Source organism: Equus quagga, chromosome 11 (genome assembly GCF_021613505.1).
Source record: "Equus quagga isolate Etosha38 chromosome 11, UCLA_HA_Equagga_1.0, whole genome shotgun sequence".
NCBI lineage: Eukaryota > Metazoa > Chordata > Mammalia > Perissodactyla > Equidae > Equus > Equus quagga.
In genome coordinates, this window is record NC_060277.1 from 109045461 (window position 1) to 109071400 (window position 25940).

At 60.4% G+C, this 25940-nt stretch overlaps 1 protein-coding gene across 2 annotated transcripts; it reads left to right on the plus strand.

Annotated features, from left to right (window-relative positions):
- The first annotated feature begins 496 nt into the window (after nt 1–496).
- Nucleotides 497–25940, plus strand: KIF19 (kinesin family member 19). Of its 2 annotated transcripts, none has more exons than XM_046674559.1 (20): nt 497–710; nt 2431–2511; nt 13198–13308; nt 13947–14034; nt 14358–14494; nt 15575–15700; nt 16066–16260; nt 17239–17385; nt 18663–18785; nt 20035–20200; nt 20865–21039; nt 21162–21360; nt 22004–22274; nt 22369–22493; nt 22987–23120; nt 23379–23484; nt 23677–23773; nt 24335–24732; nt 24936–25095; nt 25341–25940. In XM_046674559.1, exons 1-20 carry the CDS (start codon nt 672–674, stop codon nt 25469–25471), a joined length of 3009 nt encoding a protein of 1002 aa, XP_046530515.1. In that variant the 5' UTR covers nt 497–671; the 3' UTR covers nt 25472–25940. The 2 variants fall into 2 exon arrangements, with proteins under 2 accessions (XP_046530515.1, XP_046530516.1); XM_046674560.1 differs by having other exon boundaries at nt 499–710; nt 22372–22493.

A 25940-nucleotide genomic window follows, 5' to 3' on the forward strand; every position in this document is an offset into this window, starting at 1 on the left:
GGGCAGCCTGGGCAAAGGAACAGCTCTTTACCCCTCTGTCATTGGGCAATGGGTGAAGACACCACGCCAGAGACACCAGCCACAGCCACGATGCACGCAGCGCCCATAGAAACACACGGCAGCCAGCCGCCGCCCTGGAGACGCCGAGGGTCAGACAGACAGACAGACAGGCAGGCAGCAGATGTGCGAGGCCCGAGGGGCAGGGAGCGCTTCTGTCCAGCGAGCCGCGCGGCCGGCCGGGCGCCCCCTGCAGGGCCGTGGGAGAGGAGGCCGGGCCGCGAGCCAGGGCGCGGGGAGGCGCCGAGAGCTGCCAAACGGACGCGGCGGCGCCGGGGGACGCAGGGCCGCGCCGAGGGCCGGGGGTTCGCAGCGGCGGGCACTCGCCTGGAAAGCGGCGCAGGCTCGGACGCCTTCCCGGCGGAGGCGGCCAACTCCAAGCCGGGGCGCGGAGGGGCGGGGGCTCTGGAGGGGCGGGGGCTCTGGAGGGGGCGGCGCCGGCGGGCCCTCCCCTTGCCCCGCCTCCCGGTCAGCGCCCTTGGCCGCGGGCGCGTTGTTGGTTTCGGGTTGTCAGGCAGCAGCGGCGCAGGCGAGGCTGCGGGGACCGGCGGCGGCGGGAGTGCGGCTCGGCCATGCCCGCCGTCGCGGCCTGAGCCCCTCCACCTGCCGCAAGCATGAAGGACGGCGGGGACTCCAAGGACCAGCAACTCATGGTGAGACCCCGTCACCCTCCTCCTCGCCCCCATCCCTGGCCCCGGAACCCAGACTCTCCGTCGGCCTCCCTCACCAGCCTCGAAGAGGAGGCTCGGGCTCAGGGGCTGCGACTGTCCAGAGCAACTTTCCCGAGGTCCTGGATGTCGAGGAGGACGGCTTCATGGCCATCCTTCTGAGTGAGGCCTTTAAAGTTAGCCTGCCTTCAACCCCACACCCACTTTACACCTTCCCGCCAGGGGACCCCTCCCATCCCCAAAACCTGTGCAGAGAGACGGTTTTCTGGGGCAAGACTCTGCTCTCTGATCCAGAAAAGCCAGGGGCAGGGTGGGCTTGACCTACCTGCCAGGAGGAGGAAGGTGGGAATATCCTAGTGAAACAGAGGGTACCGGGGCCAGTGGGGTGGGAGTGTAAAGGGAGTGGGGTCACAGACAGACTAGGGACCCCAGGTGCCAGAGGAGCTGGTATGGCTTGGGGGTGGCTGGTTATTGGGTTGCATCGCAGATGCTGTCCAAGCCAGAACTCTAAATATTTCAGAGAAGTGTTGGAAGCAGCCCAGATGGCCCCCAGAACCGCCCACGTCAGGGGCAGATGAAGAGGTGTGTGGGGGGGCCATAGGGGCCAGGTAGAGACTGAAGACAGATTCCTGATTATCAGTAGTGGCAGGTCAGTGTGATAAGGGGGAAGACTCAGTGACACCAAGGCCACCACCCCTTCCCAGCCCATCCTATCCCTTAACTTCTGAGATCTGGGAGTGGGCCTTCATCACCAGCAGGTGGGTGGTGATGTAACTGGAGGATAATGCAACCCCCAGAGACACCCGCCTCTGCAGGTCGAGCTCTCTCCCAAGATGAGCCTCGGGCCCAGCCCCCAAGCAAGCCCCAGCCTCTGGAGCATCCTCTCAGGCGGTTTAGAAGTGTCTCTTTGAGAATGGCTTGCCTTGGCATGTGGGGTGTGCCCCCACCCGCCACCCTGGGGCAGGGACAGAGGGTCCTCCCCTCCCACCAGTGGAGTTTGGCTGAGGAAGCCGGACAGATGGTCCCATGGGCAGTGGAGGTCCCTCTGAGAGTGCGGTGTTCTCACTCTGCTGAGGGCCCGTCAGTTACCCCCCACACCCAGGAGGACTTTCCCTTTGATCAGAAGAAGAAACACTCTCCCTCTCTGTTTTTTCGGGGAGACCCAGGCACAAGATCAAGAGCCAGCATCGCTCACTGGCTGGAGAATAGAGTGAGGAGGGAGCCCCCATGGCCTGTCCTCAGGTGGGAATGTGGTCACAGGTTGTTAGGAGGAGGAGACGAAACCGGGGCCCCCAGCCCCATCTGCCGCCCACCGTGCTGGCACCTTCAGGGGCAGAGCGTCGTTCACAGACGCACAGACAGCCCGCTCCAGTGCCGAGGGATCCAAGTTCAAACCCCAGGGGAGCTGCCGTGCTTAATTTGGGCGGGCCACTGGAGCCTGGAGGAGCAGACAGCTCTCTCCCCTGGGGCTCTCCCAGAGGCACGGGCTCCTGGGAAATTCATAGACTCAGACACAGTCACGTTCTGTGGACTTGTTGCCCTCGACCCAGGTGGTGGCCTTGAACCACTGAGTTTTCCTTAAGACAAAGGAGGGCCGGGGTGGCTGGACAGAGAACTCAGGGGGAATCCTGGGGTCCTGGCATCCTCTCTGTGCCCTGGCATGGCCCTCTCCGTCTAATCGCTGGGGCCTGGCCTTCCCTTCCAGGTGGCGCTCCGGGTCCGGCCCATCAGCGTGGCAGAGCTGGAGGAGGGAGCCACCCTTATCGCCCACAAAGTGGATGAACAGGTACTCGGCTCCGTGGCCGGGAGCTGCAGGGTCAGGCAGAGGGCTGCTCACATCTGGCGTGCTTGCAGCAGCATCCTCCTCTACCCGCTGAACTCTTGGCTGGGCAGTTGGCCACATCGTCAAGGAAACTGGGGTTCTTCTTCCAGGAAGGCTTCCTAGATTGATCCAAGGAGAGCGGAAAGCTTCCCTAGCCTGGGTGGGCCCTGATCCCTTCAGTCTAGCCCTAAGATTTCACACACCTTCCATGTGTCCATGACATGACTTCCCCACCTGAATATGTCTGCCACCCCGCAAGCCCAGATTTATATGGTTTAGACCCAAAGCCCACCTCCAGAGTGTTCATGTTTTGCAAAGTCTTTGTGTGTCTATTTGCTCTCTTGGTCCTCATGTCACCGTGATGAGGTGGGCAGGACGAGTCCCACCTCTGTTTACATAGGAGGCAATAAATATTTATCACATACCCACAACACACTGGGGACAGTGCCAGGAGCTAGGAAACTACGGTGCACAGATAAGACACTGTCCTCCCTCCATTACCTCACAGTCCGGTGCGGACAGACGAGACATTAGTCAAAGAACTGAATCACAAACAGATGTGCATAATGCTCTAAGAGTAAGAGAGGACCTGACCTAGCCCCGGAACTGAGGGAGCGCTCCCTCAGGAAATGGTGCTTGAGCTGAAACAAAAAGGATGGAGAAGAAGTAATTAGGAGTGTGCATGAAGAGAGAAATTTCAATCAGAGGGACTTGCATGTGCAAAGGTCCTGTGGTGAGAGGGATTGTGATATACTTGGGTAACCAAGAAGCAGCCAGTGTGGCTCTCGCAGGAGAGAGAAGGGGTGAGGTGTGTGAGATGAGGCTGGAGACGTGGGCAGGGCCAGCTCGCACACTCTGTAAACCACGGCCAGGATGTCTGTTTGGGTAGGGACTTGAGGATTCAGGTGCTGGGGTGGGGAGAGGCACAGTGGTATGGCCTATGGGGAGCCCAAGGCGATCGCTTGCCTCAGCTCAGTGGCTGCTGCTTCCAGCTTCTCCTTAGTGCCAGGGCTCATCACAGTGGCAGAGAAGTTGGGGTGGCACTGACGATACAGAGAAAGGCACAACCGGGCACCAGCTGGCCCTGGGCCTGGGGCTGGCAGGCTGGACTCAGGAAGCCCAAGGGCCAAGAGGAGCAAACCGGAGGTGGACAGCACAGCCTGCGCTGCCTGCCTGCCTCTGGGCTCCCCGGGGGCAGGTGCCCACTGCCGCCTCTTCCCTCAGCCCTGAGCCGTGGGCACGGCAGAGCTGGCTGGGGCCAGCCTCCTGATTCCTCTTCCTCTTTTCCCTCCTGGAAAAGGGTAGCCTTCCTCAGAGTCCTCAGGGAGAGCAGGGGATGCCTGGGAAGACCCCATCTAAGCTGGGGAGGCCCCGCAGGAGCAGGATTAACTCACGTAACAGGCGTGGGGGACAGGTTCTGCCATTCCCCAGCTGTGTGGCCTTGGGCAGGTTCTCCGGGAGCCTCAGTTGCCTCCTCTGTAAGTGGGGACAGTAAGCATGATGCCCTCTCTAGATGGTCTTTGTGGACTAATGTATGCACAGCGCTTCCCCAGTGCCTGCACACAGTAGGAGTTTAATAGCTGTGCATTATCATCATCTGTTAGCAACTGGAAGTCCGAGGGGCTGCTGGACTGGCTGATGAGAGAGGCCAGCCGTGAAGAGCCAGAGAACTCGGGAGGGGAAACCTCCTTCCAGACAAGGCCACTCCCTGTTTGTCCAACTTATCCGCAAGAGTATCAGGTCCTCAGGGTTGGGACAATGATGGCCCTTTCTCGGCTGCCCCTGGCTCCCAGCCGAGTGGGGGCTGTGGATATTAACAGATGCTGATGGGAATGCTCTGGTCTAGGGTACAGCTGCCGTGTGCCCACGCACGGGGAACACTGGCCCCTTTCTGTCCCTGCCAGGGGAGGGGGAGGGCCCGGCCTGACCCGGCGGAGCTGCACCTCCGAGAAGGTCCCGGGCCGGGCAGTCCCAACAGGGCTGCTCCTTTGTCAGCTCGGAGATGCAGAGGTTGTCTGCACAGCGTGGGCTCAGGGCTCTCAACACAGACTCCGGGCCCTGCAGAGAGCCTGGTCTTCTGGCCCCAGCCCCTTCTGTGTCCACTGGGTGCAAAGATGCACTTGCCTGGCCTGCAGCTGGGGAGTAGCCACAGCAAATGGCCGGCTGGGAAACTGAAAAGCCAGCCGTCCCTCAGTTGCTCCATCCCTCTGACAAATAAGGCCCAGGCTAGCAGGAGGCAAAGACACAGGAGTCCAAGAAGCCAAATGGGCGGCCGACTTCCCGTGTCTCCCCCTCTGACCAGCCCCTGCCCCCAGCCCTCCGTCCCTCTCCAGTGACCCCCACAGCTTGTCTGTGGCCCTGGCCCCCCAGGCTTGCCTTATGCGCCCTGAGAGAGGCTCAGGGGTGCAGGCTTGGTCGGCTTCACGGTGGGCCAGCCGGTCGGTTGTGGCTCTGCTCCTTCCTCCTGAGGTCTGGAACCCGGTGGGCCAGTGGAGTGAGTTTGGGAGTGTCTTCAGGACAACCTGGCTGTGCACTCTCTTTCCGGCAAAGGTGCCGCTGGGCCCGAGTGCCCGGCCTCCTCTAAGGAAGACGTCTTGTTGGGATGCGCAATTTCTCTTTACCCAGCTGCTGCTCGTTGCTCCCTTGGTTGTGGCCGTTATGGCCTGTGTGGCCCAGCCCCACAGAGGGACTCCCCCACCCAGCTTCTTCTGGCCTGGGCTCCTGGGCTCTGCTCTCCTCTGTCATGGATGGGTTACTACACCCCTGCTGGTGCTGTCTGGGGCCTGGGGTGGGGAGCTGCTGAGCAGGGCAGCCCAGAGGTCACTATCGAGGGCCCAGCCCCTTGGTGGTCAGCAGGGAGGCAAAGGCTGTCCAAGGCCACCAGTTGGTGGGTCTTGAGTGGGGAGAGGTAGAGAGGGCACTCAGTCACCTGCTGGCTTGAGCCACTGTGTGCAGTCCTAGGCAGGCTTCCTTAGAGCTGGGCATTGTTCTCCTGGAGACGCGGGACACTGCAGCAACAGGGCTTTGCCGAGGGGGCCCCTCCCACAGGCAGAGTGTGCTCTGGGGACAAGGGGCCTGTGTGCTGGATTGCGGGGGAGCTGGAGTTAGGGTTGGGATTTGTAAAGGGGACACTTCGGGTGCCTCAGCAGTCCTGTGGTCTCAGGGCCTCTTTCAATTCTGGACTGTGATCATGATGCCTTCCTTAGGGGTCCCTGTGGGCTAATGTTTGCACAGTGCTTACCCCAGTGCCTGCACACAGTAGGGGTTTAATAGATGTTAGTTTATCTCAAGTGCTGAAATATGGGATGGTTTCAGGCCCGAGGTAGGAGAAACCCGGCCCACCTCCAGCCTTCCCGCTTCCTGTGTCAGAGCTCTGAGTCCGGTGGTCCCCAGATGGTCACCTCCACACATATGTGTTCCTGGGGTGAGAGCGACATAGGAGCTCAGTCTCCTAGTAGCATCTGGAATGGGACCAGACCCTGATGCCACACCCCTCAGGGATGCCATCGGGGACCACAAAGTTTGGGGGGCTGCCTGAGAGGCTGGTGGGGCCCAGAAGTTCAGGTGGGAGAAGCAGCTCCAGGACAGCCCCCTTCTCCCTCCCACCCCCTCCCGCCCGTGCCAAGCCCACAGCCCGCTGGCCCTCCTCCCGGCTTCCAGACCGTGTTTATCTACAGGATTTAAATCGCCTGACAATATGTATAATCCCATAATTAGCCTTTATCTCCTCAAAGCCCAACTGTCACCCCCTGTGCTCCTGGGGTCCTTTCTGAGGAGCCACACAAAGGCCCTCCACGTCCTGGTTCCTCATCAGAAGACAGGACAGTAAGAACCTGCCCCACCCAGCCCACGAGCCGTCGAGAGGATTCTGGGAGATCTGCAAGGGAGGGCTGGGCCACACAAACGGGAGGCTATGGTGAAAGACAAATAGAGTCTAAGGTGACCAATGCCGAGGGTCAGGGACAGTGACTGCTGGGGGGCAGCCCACCTTTAGCCCACTTGCCTGCCTTGGGGGGGCGGGGTGTGCTCCCTACACACTCACCATCTGGGTGCTTCTTGATCCTCTTGCCCCAAAGAGCTGAGCCTGGCGGATAGTGACTGGGAGAGGATCCAAGGATGCTTTACCTCTCACTCCTCAGCCATCAGCCTGCCGGTCTCCCAGCCCCCTCCCAGCCCCAGGCAGCCACTAATCTGCCTCCTGTCTCTGTAGATTCCGGACTTGTCATATAAATGGAAACACGCAATATGTGGTCCTTTGTGTCTGGCTTCTCTCACTGAGGGTAATATTTTCCAGGTTCATCCACATTGTAGCGTGTGTCAGAACTTCCTTCCCTTTTGTGGCTGAGTAATATTCCACAGTGTGGATACGCCACATTTTGTTTATCCATTCCTCAGTTGATGAATGTTTGGGTTGTTTTCCACTTTTTGCCTATTGTGAATAATGCTGCAAGGGTGCAAGGATTCTTCCACTTAGCGTCTGGATGCGCACGAGGCAAGAGTGCTGGTTAAAAAGGCAGGTTTGTGGGCCCGCTTCCCCAGAGATTCTGAGTCAGTGAATCTGGGCGGTACTGGGAATCTGCATTTTACAAGCTCCCTTGGGGACTCTGATGAAGGCGTGTGCACACCCGTGAGAGATGCAGCCCTGGACTGACTTCTAGGTCACGCCTCCCCTCACCCCAGGCCTTGGGGTCCTAGAGTTCTGTAGGCTGGTGGGGACCCGGCCGGGACATCAGCCAGGTGTAGCTCTTCCCTAAGCAGCCAGCTGGGGCTTGGTGGCTTTATGAGCTCAGCGGGTTCCCTTCTGGTCTTTTCTATCTATTCTGAAGGCTGGCAGGGCCCAGGGACACCCTTCTTGGGATCAACGTCTCCTTTCTTGAGCACTCACAGGATGGCACGTTTACACCTAGAAATGTGACCAGCATCAAATTCGCCTTCTTAAAAAAAAAGCAAACAAAAATCCAGAAACAGCCTTATGAGGTGACATCCCCCTGGAATCAGGCTTTTGTTTTGCTATGTCTTGTTTGCACCCTGAGACTAAAGGGGCTGTGGGCCTGGCTCCCTGGACAGGAGATGAAGTCTTGGAGGCTGGGCCTTCCCAGGTTCCGATTCTTTGCTGGGGCTTCCTGAGTAGGCTGTGGGTTTTGGAATGAATTCTTCTCTCAAGGCGGTAGCCCTGTGGGTCCTCCCTGACTTCCAACTGGGAAAAACTTGAGGCCCAGAGAGGTGATGCATTTTCCTCAAGGTCACACAGCCACGTTGGACCTAAACCCCATTTGTGGCACCCCCTTCCCCAGGATCTTTCCTGCCAGCCTTGGAGGCTTGAGGAGGAATAGTCTAGATCAGACATTTTTGACTGGGGGCGATTTTGCTCCCCAGGGGACATTTCACAACGTCACTGCTGAGAGGAGGTTGTGCTCCTGGCATCAAGTGGGTCGAGGCCAGGGATGCTGCTAAACACCCTGCAGTGCACAGGCCAATTCCCGAAAAAAATGATCCAGCCCAAAGTGTCAGTAGTGCCAAGACTGAGATACCCCAGTCGAGGTTTAGCCGTTTGGAGGCCAGAAGGAAGCCGGTTAAAACTGCGAAGCTGGGGCTAGCCTGGTGGCCTAGTGGTTGAGTTTGCGCACTCCACTTGGGCGGCCTGGGGTTCGAAGGTTTGGATCCCAGGTGCAACCTAACACGGCTCATCAAGCCACCCTGGCACCGTCGCGCATAAAATAGAAGAAGATTGGCACAGGTGTTAGCTTAGTGATGATCTTCCTCAAGCAAAAAGAGGAAGATTGGCAACAGATGTTAGCTCAGGGCCAATCTTCCTCACAAAAAAAATTAAAAAATAAAAAAACTGTGAAGCCGATCTGAGCACCAGCAGCTTAGTGGTGTGGGGCAGGGGAACTCCTGACATGCTTTGTTCACGGTGTTTCTCACCTAGGAGAGGCCGGGAGGAGTCTGGGCCCTAATGGGAACACAGTTTACAGATTAGACACCCTCCCCCAGCCTGAAGCCCCTCACTTCCCTGGCCGATCTTGGGTTTCGGGGCTCAAAGTCTGGAATCGTGGAAAGGGCAAAATCCATGTTGAATTAAGAACGGGCCTGGGAGTGGGGGCCGTGAGGCCTCTTGTGGGTAAGGAGGCCTGGAACCTCAGGGACAGAGCCTGCCATGAAGCTGCCCACCCTCCCCGACCCCACCTTCCCCCCGCAAGGGAGGGCCCCTGTGCTCCTGTGTGAGCAGCGTCCCCCTTGAAACCTCCCAGAGGCAGGTGCTCAGCGTGCTGTGGGCATAAAGATTTATGACCTGGGGATTGTGCAAGGGGATGCCCCCGCTGAGCCTCCACCTCGGAGGCTGAGGGAGGGGCCGCCCAGGGCCCACCCTCACCCGCCCCACTGCAGCAGGCCAGCCTGGCTGGGGGTGGGGCTGCATTGGTTCAAAAGGCTGCTGTCTCGAAGGACCACAGACTGGACATAAACAACAGAAATCTCCTCTTTCACACGTGGTTCTGGAGGCCGGATGTCCAAAGGGTTGGCTCCTTCTGAGGCTGTGAGGGAGACTCTGGTGTGTGCCCCTAGCCTTCGTTTGCAGACGGTCATCTTCTCCGTGGGTCTTTTCACATCATCTTCCTTCAATGTGTTTCTGTGTCCCCATTTCCCCTTTTTATAAGGATACCAGTCATCGTGGAGCAGGGCCCGCCATCTGGGGTCTGTGCTCCCAAGATTCCTGGTGGTGAGGACAGGAGGGGAAATCCTGAGCTCTCTTCCCAACCCCACGTTTCTCACAGACCCCTGGTGATTCTGAGCTGAGAACGCTGCCCACGGCCGCCTTCTCACCTCGTGGCCTTGCTCATGCTTTTCTCTAGAACACTCTCCTCACCTCACACCTCTCAGCCAGCTCCTGCTCATGCTTTAAGACCCAGTGCTGGCGCCACCTCTTCCAGGAGGCCTTCCTCTGGTGGTCAGGCTGGAGCAGGCACCCCTGCTCTGTGCTCCCATTGCCTCCTGTAGCCCGGCACCTGTTACTAGAACGATCTGCTTCCCACTGGACTGTGAGTGTCAGAGGCAGGAAGCCACATGTCTCCTTCTCTCCCCGGGGCCTCCCTTAATGCCTGGTGTGTAGCAGGTGCCAGCAAACGTGTCCACCTGGCCTGAGCTTCCTGTGCTGCTCTCCGGGGCAGCCCAGAGTGCCCCTCTCCAGCCCTCCATGGCTCAGCTCCGGTTCGCCTGGCCGAGGGGCTGGAGGCTCCATTGTGTGCCAGAGTGGACAGGGATGGGGTGATGCTCTGGAGGGTGGGGCGCGGGCCGGGGCCCAGGCAGATGGAGACCAGACAAAGCCCTCTTTAAGAGGGGATCATGGCAGCCGTGCGGACAGTGTACTGATTCAGGAGCCTGGATATCAAAAACACCAAAGGCGCAGGGTCCCCTGACCTTGGCAGTGCCTGGAGGTCATTTGAAGGTGATCAGTGAGTGATGGGCATCACTGCATGCTGCTCACTTTGCCCCACACTGGCAGACCCCAGGTGTCCCTCAGGCCGTTGGCCCTGCCCACGCCCACAGGAGCACCAGCACCCGAGGAGTGACAGCTGGTAACGGCTGGTCAGGTTCTCTTGCCTCCCACTGGGACCACGCCCGGGGAGTTGGAGGCGGGTTTATCTTCACGGGGGTCTGACGATCAGCACTCCTGCTGCCGGCTCTAGGGCCTGAGGCAGGAACTGGATCCTGGAAGAAGCTTAGAGGACACTGGAGCTGGAGCCCTGAGGAGGTGGCCGGGCAGCCCAGGGGACAGCACAGGCCCAGAGGCCCTGCACTTATCTCACTGTGGCCCTCCGCCTTTGGCAAGCTGTGAGGGGCCTGGGCCAGGGGCCTCGTTCTTTGCCGTTCTTTTGCCAGCCCAGTCTGTCTGGAGCGTCCCCTCTAACTGGCTTCCCCGGAATCCCATCCGATTGGCTGAGACTTCTGGGTGAGTCTCCTGGGGTCAGGCTCCTGGGAGCTGCCTTACGCCCCTCCCTTCCCTCCTCCACTGAGAATCCCAGAAGGGGGCTCTGCTGGGACCCCAAGGGCCTTGGGCCAGTTTGGATGCCGTGAGCACAGGTGTAGACCTACTGCAGGAGTCCAGGTGGGGAAGGGCGGACGTAGACTGCTCAGAGGAACGTGGTGGGAGTCCAAGGCTGTGGCCCTCCCAGGACTGGGCCTCCTAAATCCTGGCGCTCATGGGGGTGCACCCGGAGTGACCCACTTCAGATCTCCCGAATCCACAGAGCTGGGCCAGGCTCCCAGGTCGGCCTCCTGCTGCCTCGCCGTCAGCCCCTCTGCCTCTTGGAGTGGCTGCCCCTCACCCCTTGTCTGTTCTCAAGCCCTTTTCGGGATTGTCGCTGGCCCTGGCTCCCTGCTGACCCACCAAGGGAGCACAGTCACTGTCTCTGCAACCTTGGGTGGCCCTGGGACAGGCCGTTCTCCTCATGCCTTGTCCTCTGTTAGGACTCAGTTTACCTCCGTGGCCAGCATCTCATCACCAGGTCACATTAGGTAGGGCTAGTACACACAGTGGGTGCTGTGGCCTCCCTGGCATGGGGCTACCGCTGTGGGCCTGGGCAGGAAATACTCCCACCGCCCCGCTCCCCACAAGGCTCCATGGGAACAGAGGGCCAGGGCGGGTGTGTGAGAGCAGGTGCAGGATGGTGGGCAGGGTGCCAGCCCGGGAGCCAGACTACCAGTGCTCCAGCCCTGGCCCTACCGTTTCCTAGCTGCTCGACTTTGTGCCTCAGTTTCCCCGTCTGAGAATAATAATCATGAATTCACGTGAAAGGGCTCAGTGAAGGTGAGATATTGTTATTACATACCAGGAGGAGGAGGCAGGGAGCGAAGGCTGCCCACACCCTTCCTCTTTACCACCTTCCCTCCCCATGGGAGTGAGGGGGCCGGTGAGGCTTGTGCTGGCTGAGACCACCGTCCAGCCATAGAGCACAGCCCCGGCTTCTTTCCCCTGGCTGTCTGGCGCGAGCCCAGGTGCTCCCAGGCACAGAGCAGGGCTTAAAGGTGCCAGCCACTCTCAGGGGACACCTTGACAGGGCAGCCAGGGCGGGGGCAGGGACCCAACCTGGAGGCTCGGCTCCTAAGGGGCCTCGGGCAGGCGCAGAGGCTGTGGCATCATGGTGGCTCCTCCACGGTGAGCGTGGGGTCGCCGTCCTCAACCCGACAGCAGAGTCATGGTGTGTGTCCCATCACCCCAGTTGTCCCTCTTAACAGCCCCTTGAGCCCAGCCCCTTGAGCACTCAGTGTGTGCCCGCCCCGTGCCCAAGCCCAGCGCACACCTTACCTCACGGGCTCCTCAGAGCCCCGCAGGTAGATGCACTCCTGTCCCACCTGACAGAGGAGGAGGCCCAGGCTCAGGCAGGGTTGCTCACACAGGCCACCACTAATGAGAGGTAGGACAGGCATGCAGACCGTGCCCTGACTTACCCCTCCTCCCTGTTACCCCCGAACTCCAGCCCTCCCATGCCTCTTCCAGTGTTTCCTGGCATTTCCATGAGTCCAGACACTGTCTCTCTCCCCATCCCTATCCTAGGCCAGGAACCCCCGACCAGGATCCGGCCTCCTTCCTCTGCGTCTCCCCACAGAGCCCAGGACCAGGCTGAGCACACCCAGGCCACCAAGAGAGGGGCAGAGTGGAGCTGGGCGTGGAGTGGGTGCAGAGATTATTCTGGAAAATGGGTCCCTTGGTCACCCATGGAGCAGAGGAAGAGTCCGATCAGGCCCCTTCTATATCCCACCACACACACACACACACACACACACACACACAGAGTACAGATGCCCCTACCCTGCAGGGAGGGCAGCCTAAGCTGGGGCAGGCCCACCTGTACCCTTGTCCTAGCTTCTAGCCCTGGGGCCGCTCCTTCCACTCCCAGCTCAGGCTCAAGGCTGCAGAGGGCCGCTGCTAGCGCACCCCCAACCCCCTCCCAGGGGGCTCTTCACCCCGCCCCTGGGTCTACCCCCTGGCAGGGTGTGGAGGGGTGTGGAGGGATGAGGAGGGGTGAAGAGAGGGGAGACAGGACAGCAGGGCAGGGTCCCGGGCGTGGCACGGCTGCAGTGAGGTGGTAAAGGGTCTGCAGGCCTTGCTCCTGGGTTTTGGGTCCTGCTCCCTGACTCAGTAGCGTGTGAGCCTGGGAAAGTCCCTTCTTTGGGCCTCGATTTCCTCATCTGTAAAGTGGGAAGGATGGTGGGCCTCACTGCCTGGCCTTGTGGTGGGGATTAATGAGTTCATGTACATGAAGTGCTTAAAGCAGGTCCTGACACAAAATAAATGTTGAATAAACGCGAGCCATTGTTACTGCGACTCCTCCTGTGGTACAGGCACGAGGGGCGCGGTGTTGCCATTCGAGGAAGAGGACCCAGATCTGGGGCCCATGTGGCCTGGGGCACCATGGCGCTCTCCGCTCCTTTGGGACACTGTCAGTTGTTAGGGAGGCTTCCCCTCTGGGCATCCAGGGCCAAGTGCCCAGACCAGACACCCGGAGAGCTGATGGGGACAGGGCTGGGCCTGGGGCCATGGACGCCTGGCTTCCAGCCCCTCCCACTCTTGCCCGAGTGAGGTGAGTGTTGACATCGGTGTGGGCCTGGGGCTCCCAGGTGACCAGTGGCCCCCCTCGGGGACTTTTGCAGATGGTGGTTCTCATGGACCCAATGGAGGACCCTGATGACATCCTGCGGGCACACCGCTCCCGGGAGAAGTCCTACTTGTTTGATGTGGCCTTTGACTTCACTGCCACCCAGGTGAGGGAGGGCCTGGGCCTGGGGACACACAGGAGCCCCTCTCTACCCTTTGCCTCACTCAGGAGGGAGCCCTTAGGGGACCCGCCGCTGACCCTCAGCCTTCCCTCCACCACTTGCTCCCTAGCTTCCACCCCACCACGTCCCCATGCATGCAGGTGTGCGCGTGCCTGCATGTCGCGCACACAGCCTCCTGCCTGGACACATCCAGGTCAGCGTGCACACTCAGGCACCCACACAGAACACCCTGCAGTTGGCCCTGTGGGAGCTGGAGGAAGGCCCTTGAAACCCATCTGGTGCTGGGAGGAGAGTCTCGGGGAAGCTGACACCCTCCCAGGGACCCCTTACTCACGCATCTGCGGGATGCTCCCAGGAGCAGATGGAATGCGTCCCTGGGGCTGGGGGCCAGGAGCCAGCTGTGGGGGGAGGAGTCTCAGGTGTCCTGAGCTCTCTTTCAGACTGGCGTCCCCCTACAGGGTGAAAGCAGAGACATCCATCCCCCACTCCCCACTCCCACTTCTCTAGGGCCGAGGGCTCCAGGGACAGAAACCACTTATGCTGGGGCCCAGGACGTGCCAGTGGGCGTGTGTGTTCTGCCCTGCCTGTGCCCCAGGCCCCTGACGGTCTCCTCTTCCCTGCAGGAGATGGTGTATCAGGCCACCACCAAAAGCCTCATTGAAGGCGTCATCTCAGGCTATAATGCCACTGTCTTCGCCTATGGCCCCACAGGTGAGGGGGAGCCCAGAGCGTGGGAGACGACTGCATGCCCCAGGTGTCCCCCCTGAGGGACAAGCCCCCTCGTCCTCCATCACAGAATTGGTCTGGGCCCAACTGAGGAGGGAATCAAGGATGTGGTTGATCCAAACCCGAGACCCTCCAGCCACAGAGCCCCATCCCTACCCATCCCCCACGCCATCCTCCCTGCCCCCACCTCTCTGGCTCTCTGGGAGGGCCCAGCCTTGAGGACAGACCCAGGGCTGCCAGGAGCCCCTGCCCAGCAAGGCCTGGCTCCTGGCCCGACCCTGCCCACCCACCACCCTGTTCTGCCCCAGGCTGTGGGAAAACCTACACCATGCTGGGCACAGACCACGAGCCCGGCATCTACGTTCGGACCCTCAATGACCTCTTCCACGCCATTGAGGAGACCAGCAACGACATGGAATATGAGGTGTCCATGTCCTACCTGGAGGTGAGCCCTCCCCCGACCCCGGCATGGACAAGAGGCCCATAGGATGGGACTGGCTTCCTTGGGGCCAGGTCACTGGGCAGTTTCCTTGAGGTGCTCGTCACTCCTGCTCTCCTGCACGCATATTCTTGGCTTCATTTTACGAAAACCTGGGGCTCAGAGAGGTTAGGCAATTAGGACGTCACACAGTGAGTGAGGGAGCAGGGATTCAAACTCAGGACCCTAGGGCTTGCAAGCTGAGCCCTGCCCATTTTGCCACATCTCAAAGTAGCCTTGTCCTTGAGCACAGAGCTCGGTCACCCTCCCAATCAACTCGCTGCCTCGCCATCCTCATGGGCCCATTCCTTAAAGCCAACCCTGTCTACCCTGCCAGGCTGCCTCCCGGCACTCTGTGTACGTGGGTATGGGTCAGAACATGGACAGGCTTGAACCTGCCAGCCTTCGCTACCTAGCCCTAGCCCCTGGTGCTCACCCGTGGGAGTGCTACCACCAAGCAGCAACGGGACAGCTGGGGTGGGAGCACGCAGAGGCCACAAGAGGTGGGAGAGCCATCGGGCTGGACTCCATCTGGCTCCCGGCTGCTCCGGCTCCCTCCAGGAGCTGATAGTCTCCTGGGTGACAGCACAGGAAGGGCAGTGAGGCGTGGCTGCCAGCAGCCACTCTAGCCAGCACGGTGTTGACTCAGCCAGCAAGACGCACTTTGGGGTGAGGGGGAGAAGTAGCGTGAGGGTTGCCTAGCAACAAGCAGGGCTGGCTGTCCATCAGGTCCTGTCCTCTGCCCAGTGCCCAGCCCGCCTGCAAAGGGAGTGCCGCTTAGTTCCAATGCCTCCTCTACCCTTAGCTCTGACAGCCCGATGTTTCCCTGTGGATGCTGAAGCTCCCTCGTTCTCACCCCATAGAAAGGAAAGAGTCTTTCTCTTTAACCAGGGTTTCCCTGAGAGGAGCCTGGGGCTCCTGAGCTGGGGCTCAGAACGGGTGAGCTCCTGTCCCGTTCTTGCTCGGGAGGGATGGGGAACCTGGCCCTTGCCTGAACCTCCCACCCTTAGTCTCCCATTCATGCCTGTCCCCATCCCGTCCCATCAGATCTACAACGAGATGATCCGGGACCTGCTGAACCCCGCCCTGGGGTACCTGGAGCTGAGGGAGGACTCCAAAGGGGTGGTCCAGGTGGCTGGAATCACCGAGGTCTCCACCATCAATGCCAAAGAGGCAAGTCTTGTACAGCCAGCCGGGACAATGGAGAGGGACACTCACCCATGAGGGACAGAGAGGGCAGGGGACTTCAGCGAGGGAGCAGCTGCCTGCTCAGCTGGGCTGGGGCTGGGGCTGGGCAGACAGACAGATAGCAAGCGGGGGACTGTCACCCCTGCCCCCACGCCCCAGCCGCGCTGACCCTGGGGGACTAACCAGGCAACCAGCCTCCGCTTGTACACATAGACCCTGACCTCTCCAGGCCCCTCAGCACACCAGTGCTGGCCCACCCCCGCCTGGGTCCTTTCCCAACCTCTCAGATGCAGGCTGTGGGAGCATCCCCTGAGTCCCCAAGAGTGACCTTGCTCCCTCCCCCCACCCAGGTCATGCAGCTGCTGATGAAGGGGAACCGGCAGAGGACCCAGGAGCCCACGGCCGCCAACCAGACGTCCTCGCGCTCCCATGCCGTGCTCCAGGTCGCCGTGCGCCAGCGCAGCCGGGTCCCAAATGTCCTGCAGGAGGTGCGGCAGGGCCGTCTGTTCATGATCGACCTGGCTGGCTCTGAGCGTGCAGCCCAGGTGAGGCCTGTGCCCCCGGGGCTGGGGGACTGGCTGTTGGGCTGGGGTAGGGCAAGGGCCCTGCCAAAATCATTGAGGAGAGAAGAAGGTCCATCCCCCGTCTCTCACAGCCTTTGTCCCCCAGCACGGAGCCTGCTGCCTGGCTCTGGCCTTGGTCCGGCCCCCCTTCTGCAGGCAAACTTGGAGGTTTAGTGGTCACCTGAGCGATGAGGCTGGGTGATGTCACTGTTGGCCCCGAAGAAAATGCACGGAACAGGACAGCAGCTGGGAGGATTAACAGGGTTTCCTGTTTGAACATGTGGGGCTGAGTTTGAACAGGGTGGGGTTCGAGAAGCACACCCCTCTCTCGCAGTCAGGCTGGAGGGCTCCCTGGAGGGGCACGGGGGAGCCGCAGGGCAGAGGGTGAGCCAGCGGCGCCCCGCCGTGGAGGGCTGGGCAGACACCTCCTCGGCCTGACACTGTCCTGTAGGCCCAAGGAGAGGAACCACACACACTCACACCCTCACACGCGCATGCATACAGGTGCTCTCCACTCACGTACACTCTCACACCACACACACTCATTCTCCCACTCTCTCTCATGCACCCACATACACCTATTTCCCCACATATTCTCTCCCTCACACACACTTCCCTCCCCCCTCCCTGAGGCCTGGGGCGACCCCTCCCTCCGCATCCCTCTCGGCCTGTGCACTAAGCGGCAAGGTGCAGCCCTGTGGGGCAGAGCCAGGCTCAGCCCCGCTCTCGAAGCCTCAGTCTTCAGTCCTCACTCTGTTCAGAGCCTTCCAGGTCTCTTAGCTTCTCAAATGCCCTCACCACCCTGGGGGGAGGGTGGGACAAGGCCCCCTGGAGTCATGCCTGCATGTCACAGCCCTGAGGGAGAGGGAAGGGTTATAACCAGGGATAACCCCGGTGTTGATGGTGAGACCCGTCCCCCGCCCCATAAGGCCACAGTTACGCCCACTGCTCGCCCCCCAGACACAGAACCGTGGGCAGCGCATGAAAGAGGGGGCCCACATCAACCGCTCCCTGCTGGCGCTGGGCAACTGCATCAATGCGCTGAGCGACAAGAGCGGCAACAAGTACATCAACTATCGCGACAGCAAGCTCACCCGTCTCCTGAAGGTACCACCGTGGCCAGGCCTGAGCACTGTGCCCCGGGGATGGGGCTGCCGGGTTTAGCAAGTGAAAATACCGGTACCCCACTAAACCTGAATTTCAGGTGAACAACAGAATTTGTCTTAGTATAAGTACATCCCATGCAGTATTTGGAACATACTTATACTGAAAGAATCAGTCGTTGTGTATCTGAAATTCAGATTTGTCTGGGTGTATCGTGTGTTACCTGGGGACCCTCGGCAGAGACTGGGTGGCAGGGAGGGAAAGGAGCTGCACCTGACACCCCCGGGCTGTGGGTCTGAGGGAACCCGGATCCTCTGGAGTTGGGGGTTCAGGTGCACAGTTGGCCTCAGCTCAGAGCCCAGGGTCTGGGGGCTCACTACTGGCTGCACTCTGTGTTCAGCGCTTCACCGCCCCCCCTCAGCTCTTTTCATCCTGTCAGCAACTCTGTGGGTTAGGGGGATGACTATGGCCATTTGCAGAAGAGGAAACTGAGGCACAAAGAGGCTAAGTGCTGGCAGTGGGATTTAAACAGAGGTCTGTCTGGCCCAATATCACAGCCGTCATCTACTTACCGCCCGCCGTCGGCCTGCCATCACCACTGCACCCACCAGCTGGGTGGTGGGACGGTTGCACAGTTACTGCCGTTTTAAAAAGCAAGGAAGCTGATGGTTAGAGAGGTGAAGGATCGTACTGACGGTCACTCAGCTGCATCATGGCCCCGGGGGCACAGTCAAGCCCAGGGCAAGGCAGGGGGTGGCCACAGACCAAAGTCAACCTTCATACAGAGGTTCCCATCCCCCATCCTGACTCCAGCCAAGGAGTGCCACCAGCAGTCAGAAATGGGGTAGCGGGACCTGGGGGGCCAGAGGAGATGGCAGGGGGCACCGGGCCCCATGGGCTCTTTCCCCTCTGGCTCCCAGCCAACCACAGGGCTCCCCTTCCTGGTTCTCATGCATGAGGGGAGGGAAAGAGAAAGTAGGAGGCCCTGACCCGGATGCTTGAAATTTTCAGATGCAAACTCTGGAGAAGAAACTGGAAGTGGGAAGGAGGGGCAGGAGAGGGGGAGGGGAAATCCGGACTCAGGGGCGTCCACGTGATGCTCAGCACCAGGACCTGTGAGAGTGTGAGTGTGTGTGTGTGTGTGTGTGCGTGTGTATGTGAGTAGAGAGAGAGAGACAGCGAGAGAGGGAAGGCACGCCATGGAGGGCGTCATGAACAGCCTGCAAGAGCAGGGTCCGGGGACAGTCCCCGGCTGACACTGCCCCGCCCCCTCCGGTCAGGACTCCCTGGGCGGGAACAGCCGCACGGTGATGATCGCCCACATCAGTCCAGCGAGCAGCGCCTTTGAGGAGTCCCGGAACACCCTGACCTACGCCGGCCGGGCCAAGAACATCAAGACCAGGGTGAGGGCCCTGTCTGTCCCCCCAGGGCATGCCTTCCTCGGCCAAGATTGGAGCCCCTGGACTGATTCCAGGCCCTGCCATCCCTCCCCACTCTCTCTGGAACCAGCCACCATTGCACTGGCCTCTTTCCCCAGTCGACTGTCCCCCTGTGCCCTTCCCTGCACCTTCAGCCCCTGCTTGCCTGCCAGGAAGCCCACAGCTGCTGAGGGTCCCCTTCGTGTACAGTTCAGTGTCTGTGGTCCCCGGCCCCATCCCCCGCCATCTTCCTGTTTTCATCCTCAGATGCTCGTTCAGACGTTTACATTCTCAAAGCACCTAATCAAATGGTCAGAATAGAGGTGACCCTTGTTGGGCACCTACCCTGAGCCCTGTAACATGTCATCTCACTTGATCCCCACTTTGCGGTGGAGAAAAATGAGGCTGAAGGAAGTTAAGTGACTTCCCGGCTGGGCAGTGAGGGCGCTGAGCTTAGAACCGGGGCTGCCTGGTTTCCCAGTAAATGTGCTGGAATCCCTGCTCTCCAACAGGAAGTCTCTCTGCCTGTATGTGTGGAGGGGCGGGAATGGATAAGTGTAGACAGAACTTAAGGAACATTCTCCCAGCACGGCACTTTGCCAGCAGCTCTTCCAGGTCCTTTATGTTTTATTCCAACATTCAAGGAACTTAATGGGGAAGAAGACATGTCCATGAAACAGTTAACTGATAGTACAAAATGTTACTAATAGCAAGTAAATGATATCAACACTAGGTGGGCTGGTGGGCTCCCAGGGAGCTCTTTGGGGACTTCAGCAGGATGCTGAAGGATGGAGAGGACATTCCAGAAGTTGGGGTGCAGTAAGGGCAGAGGTTCCAAAGTCAGAAAGGAGATGGTGTCTGTAGCAGGGGGGGCTGGGGGGTGGTGGCGGTGGAGCAGGATGTTTCCTCGGCTAGAGCAGAATGTTCATGACAAAGCAGCGAGCCACAGAAAATCCAGAGAGAGAGATCAGTGGACCTTCAACACTAGGTGAAGGAATTAGGATATTCCTCCAAGCCATAGGGAGCCACTGCTGGTTGATGAGCAGGGGCAGCAGCATTTTAGGAGTATGGATCTGGTGGAGGCATGTAGTGTGATAGGTTGTGGGGTTGGAGGCAAGGAGGGCATTACTGTCATCCAGAAAGGGGTTGGAGGAGAAAGAAAAAGACCCCGCAGGCAGGCCCCATCGCCTGGGGCGACAGTCCCCGCTCTGCCCCCATCCTGTGCACCCCGCAGGTGAAGCAGAACCTGCTCAACGTCTCCTACCACATCGCCCAGTACACCAGCATCATCGCCGACCTGAGGGGCGAGATCCAGCGGCTCAAGTGCAAGATCGATGAGCAGGGGGGGCGGGGCCAGGCCCGGGGCCGGCTGGAGCGGGGCGACATCCGCCACGTCCAAGGTGTGTGCGTGGGTCTGTGTGGTGGGAGCCTGTCTCCTGCAGCCCTTCCAGGCTGTCTCAGATTGCTCTGTGGTCAGGCGGTGCTGGGTTCAAGTCCCGACTCAGGCTCTTTCTGGCTGGGTAGCCTTGGGCTAGTCACTCAACTGCCCTGAGTCTTCTGTCCCTCAGCTGTAAAATGGAATCGCAATCTCTGCTTCAGGGAGTTGACATGAAGATTGGGGGGATCACATAAGTGATAGACACTTGAGCTGTGTAGGGCATCACTGTCAGAGCTGCCATACAGGGCTGTGAAGCCATACCCGGATCACCGGAAGGACCACCAGTCTCTCATAGACCTGCATATTTGCTATGGATGGTTTTCCAACAGATGGCGGTAAAGTGTCTAAGGGGTACCTTTTGCTGGTTAACACAAAGGTGCTATAAGGGCTAGCGGAAGCCATTTCGTACAGAGGAGCTGGGAATCACCTTTGGGCCACAGCCTGAAGACTCAATGTGGAAGTGGGGTGTGGGAGGAGGAAGTAATCTAGGAGGTCTTTCTGGAGGAGGTGCTTGGATGGGAAGTGGTTTGGGAAGAAAGAGAAGGGAGAGCCCCACATGGATCCAGACTCTCCTGGCCTGACCCTTCCTCCTCCACTGACCTCCCCATTCCCCATCCGCTGGGCAGCCGAGGTCCAGCTGCACAGCGGGCCAGGTGAGCAGGCTGACATGGGACAGCTGCGGGAGCAACTCGTCAGCGCTTTCCAGGAGCAGATGGACGTGCGGAGACGCCTGCTGGAGCTGGAGAACCACGCCATGGAAGTCCAGATCGACACCTCCCGCCACCTGCTCACCATTGCCGGGTGAGCACCCCCTGCCCAGGACCCTCCAGGGCCCACACCTGGGCCTGGGCCTGTAACTGCACACTGTGTCCTGTCCCCCGTGGCCTGAATCCCGTGTCTCCCTGGGGGTGGGGCTGCGGCAGCTGGGAGCACGAGAAGTCACGCCGGGCCCTCAAATGGCGGGAGGAGCAGCGGAAGGAGTCCTACACCAAGGACGACAGTGAGAAGGACTCCGACATGGGCGATGACCAGCCAGACATCCTGGAGCCGCCCGAGGTGGCCTCAGCCCGGGAGAGCATCGCCGCCCTGGTGGGCGAGCAGAAGAAGATGCGGAAGCAGAAGGTGCCCAGGGGTTGGGGGGCAGGAAGAGTGGGTTTGGGAGGCCCGAGCCTTCTGGCTGGGGCTGAGGGCAGGGTGGGGAGGCGTGAGACCTGGGAACTCAGGCCACCAATCTTGGGTGACCTTGCTAAGTTCCTTAACCTCTTTGCACCTCCCTTACTCATTTGTAAAATGGGAGTAGTGCAGCCCTTGTGTGTGTGTGCGGGGTGGGGGGGGGGGGGGATGGGGGTGTTAGGAAGATCAAATAAATGCTTTTCACATACTAAGGACTCAAAAAATGGTAGCCAATATTATAACTAGGGCTTTCCAGATAACAGATCTTTGCCTTCTGTTTGGGAGCATACCCAAACCAGGGGGCTTCAGGGTACCGTGAGCCCCGAGGGCATCAGATGGGCTGGGCTTGAGCAGATATCCACGGAGCTGGTTCCAGGGGTAGATTGTGGTCGGGGAGGCAAGATTGTGGGTACAGAGGGGCCACGTAGGAGCAGCCCCTGATTGCAAGGTCCAAGATACACCTTCGAGGGTTGGACTGGGAATGGAGCTTCAGTCCGGAGCCTGGAGTCCGGGACTGGAGGGGGCGAGGACAGGCTGGGCGGCGGAGCGGCCCCTCGCCTGCTGCCTGGCGCTTACCCGGTGCCGCCCCCAGCTGGCCCTGGAGCAGCGCTGCCGCGAGCTGCGCACGCGGGGCCGGCGCCTGGAGGAGACGCTGCCGCGGCGCATCGGCTCCGAGGAGCAGCGCGAGGTGCTGAGCCTGCTGTGCCGCGTGCATGAGCTGGAGGTGGAGAACACCGAGATGCAGTCGCACGCGCTGCTCCGGGATGGCGCGCTCCGCCACCGCCGCGAGGCCGTGCGCCGTCTGGAGCAGCACCGCAGCCTCTGCGACGAGATCATCCAGGGCCAACGGCAGATCATTGACGGTAGGGCCCGCGCCTCCAGCGCCGGAGCCACCCAGGGGCCCTATGGACCAGCGGAGGGTCCGAGGGCACGCGCTGAGCCCTGCCCCTCCCCCAGCAGACTACAACCTGGCGGTCCCTCAGCACCTGGAGGAGCTCTACGAAGTGTACCTGCGGGAGCTGGAGGAGGGCAGCCTGGAGCGGGCCACCATCATGGACCGGGTGGCCTCTAGGGCCTTGCAGGTGGGAGCCTGAGCATGCCTGGGCAGGGACAGGTGCACTTGTGCTGAGGGAGGGGCTGATGCCCAAGGCAATGCCTGCCAGATGGCTGGGATGGAGATGGGACCCAGCTGGCTGGCATCCCGAAGAGTTGACTCCCTTTCCTTCTTACCCCACCCAAAGTCTTGCCAAGCCTGAGTAAGGTCTCCATCCCAGGGCGTTCTTCTCTGGCACTTGTCTCCACCCAGAGTCTGAGCATCAGGTTTGGCTATCAGATATCACAAATGGCCCCAGATGCCCTCCCAGGAGACCAGGCCATCAGGCGGTGCCACTGGAGATGCTTAGCAGACCACAGTTTACCCCTTGCGACCTGGAACACAAATGCACGGCCCTCCCTGGACTCCCAGCCTGCCTTACAGCTCTGGTCACCCTGTGTGCCTTTGTCACTCTGTGCTGTTACCTGGGCCAGGACCAAGTCTTCTGACTGACCCCCTGATGCCCCACTTCCCCTCCCCAGGACAGCTCCTTGCCCAAAATTACCCCAGCAGGGACCACACTGACCCCGGAGTCTGACCCAGAGAGCGTGAAGACGCAGAGCTCTGAGGCCCAGCGCCTGCAGAACAGCATCTTCCCTCCGCTCAGCCCAGAAAGGTGAGACCAGGAGCCACTTCCAGCCAGTCCCGCTGCCTGAGCCCCAGACGCCGCACCATGTCCCAGCGATGCCAACCCAGATTAGGGCTAACTGGGGCAGATGGAGCAGGAACGAAAGGGAGGAGGTGGCACAGGTCTGGAGCCAGGACTCCTGGGTTCTCTTTCCCTTCACACAAACAGCTGTCCCCTGGGGTGGGGGTGGGACCTCAGTGGGGCCAACCTGGTCAACAACCACCCATCCTCCTCTGCCAACCTCAGTGAAGCCAACCGCGTGTTCAAGGCCAGTCCCCGGGCCTGGCAGGTGAAGAGCTCCTCTGTGCCCACCCCGCCCCCCATCCAGATGGGCAGCCTGGTGACCCAGGAGGTGAGCTCTGAGCACCCACGGGCCCCATGGGCTCCACTGGTGGGGGTGGGAGCACAGGTGGACACCCAATGGTTGGGATGGAGCCTTTCCAAAACGGCCACCACCCCTGATGCCCCACCGTCTCTGCCGAGTGGGGCATGGGGTCCCTGCTGCGTTCAATGCCTTTCTCTTCCCAACCACCTCGTCCCACAGGCCCCCACTCAGGACAGCCTGGTCAGCCTGAGCAGCCGGATCAACTCTTCCCCCAACAGCAGCGAGAATCTGTCAGAGATCCCCTTGTCCCACAAAGGTGTGCCCCCTTCCTGCCCCGTGGCCTGAGCCCGGCATTGTCTAAACTGCTCAGATCACCCAGCCCAAAGCCCGTTCCTGCCCTCTGCGCTGCTGAACACCCATGCATGGTGCTACCCATTCTAGAAAGGGAGGCACCAACGCCCAGAGAGGATTAACCACCTGCTCGAGGACACACAGAGAGCTGGGGCACAGTCAGGAATCAGAATGAACACATGGCACTTAGGATCATGTCCCCCCTTCCCACTCAGTAACACTTGTAATAGCAGATGGAGACCGAATCCCAGGCCCCTGGCCATAGGCTAAGCCCGTTCTCTCAGTTATCCTCATGGTAACCCTGTGGGGTTAGTTTTACCGCCCCCAGTTTACACATGAAATAAGGCTCAGAAACTCGCCCCGAGTTTCTTAAATAGCAAGCAAGCAGGTGGGGATGCTGGGATCAAAACCTGGGCGTTCTGGCCCCTTCTCATTTCTGCCTTGGCAGAGGGGTAGTGGACATGCAGGAAGGGGAGGAATATGTGACGTTGACCCCGGGTTGGATGCTCCCCCTGTCCCGCTGCAGAAAGGAAGGAGATCCTGACCAGCACCAAGTGCATCTCAGTGAAGGCCGCCCGGCGGCGCTCGCGGGCCCTGGGCACTGAGGGGCGCCACCTGCTGGCTCCCGCGATGGAGCGCAGCAGCCTGTCCTTGCACTCGCTGAGCGAGGCTGATGATTCTCGGCCCTCTGGCCCGCTGGCCTGCAAGCGGCCGCCCAGCCCCACGCTGCAGCACGCTGCCAGCGAGGACAACCTGTCTAGCAGCACGGGCGAGGCCCCATCTCAGGCAGCCAAGCATCGTGGCAACGGCCCTGGGCCCTGGCTGCATGGCCAGAAGAAAAGCCTGGGCAAGAAACGGGAGGAGTCGCTGGAGGCGAAGAGAAGGAAGCGGAGGTCCCGGTCCTTTGAGGTCACAGGGCAAGGGGTGAGGCCAGGGGCAGGGGGTAGGGTGTCTGAGCGCCTTTGTTGTGGGTGGGGGCCTGAGGGCTGGATTCCTCCAGAGGTACCTGCACCAGCCCTGCACCACCCTCCATGCCTCTGTGCCCCAGGCTGGCATCATAGCCGGGGGAGATCCCTGTATAAGATCCTCATGCTCCCGCCTCACCTCACTGTTTCCGACCAACACAGCTCTCCCGCCCCAAGACTCACCTCCTGGGGCCCCGTCCCGTGGAGGGCATCTCGGGCCACAGGGTGCCAGTGTGCGAGCACCCAGCCCCTGGTATTCGGCATCTAGGAAAGGTCACACTGCCTTTGGCCAAGGTCAAACTCCCTCCGAGCCAGAATACGGGTCAGTACCAGCAAGGGAGGCAATGGGGCAATGGGGAAGGGGAGGCCTTGGCCAGCCCAGGGAGGAGGCATGTGGAGCTCCCTGCCCCTATAGCTGCCCCTTGCTGGAAACGGGGTTCTCGAAGAATACTTGTGGGACTGGCATCTTGAAGTTGTGCTGTTAAGGAGTTCAAGGCCACTGGGTGATCAGAGAGGGGACAGGAAGGTATTCCTAAACCTTTGCTTCTGGCCCTTCCCCTGTTGCAGGCCCTGGGGACTCCTCACCCCTTGCTGTTCCCTCCAACCCAGCTGGTGTTTCCCGGCGGGCTACCCATGGGCCCCGCCTACCCCACGGCACAAGTACCCATGGGAAAGATGGACTCCCCCGGCGTAACTGAGGGGCCTGCCTGGAACTGGCCCTCCTGCTCCCAGGACTGAATGAGCTCTAACAGGAAGTGGGAGATAGAGGCTGGGCAGATGGCGGTGACCTGGGAGCGGGAGCTCAGGTCCTCAGAAGGGCAGGGCTCCTGAACCCCAGGAATTGTGAGGGTGCCTGCCCCACCCTTCCAAGCTTGCAGTGCCACGCGGCGAGGGAGGTGAGCCAGGAGGCACAGCCAGGATGACAGGGCTCCCTGGCCTCCCAGCCCTGGACAGACTCTGTTGCCAAAACCCTGCACGGACCTGCGGCCAGGCTCCGTCTCGGGATGGGGGCAGTTGTTGGCTGGAGAGGGCTCCTGGGCCCACACCTGGGGCATGGGCATCCCGGAGGGTTGGGGAAGGGGCCAACGGCACTTCCCATACTATGGTTGGGGTGGGGAAGGGAATCTGGTTTTGTTACTTAGTAGTGGCTTTTTCTCCTCCTTTTTA

Bases quoted from the DNA above. Each gene is read 5' to 3' on its own strand.
- KIF19 (XM_046674559.1), top strand. From the start codon at position 672: ATGAAGGACGGCGGGGACTCCAAGGACCAGCAACTCATG. The intron at 14,035-14,357 runs GTGAGGGGGAGC...GTTCTGCCCCAG, and splicing joins CTTCGCCTATGGCCCCACAG to GCTGTGGGAAAACCTACACC. The intron at 23,485-23,676 runs GTGAGCTCTGAG...CTCGTCCCACAG, and splicing joins GCAGCCTGGTGACCCAGGAG to GCCCCCACTCAGGACAGCCT.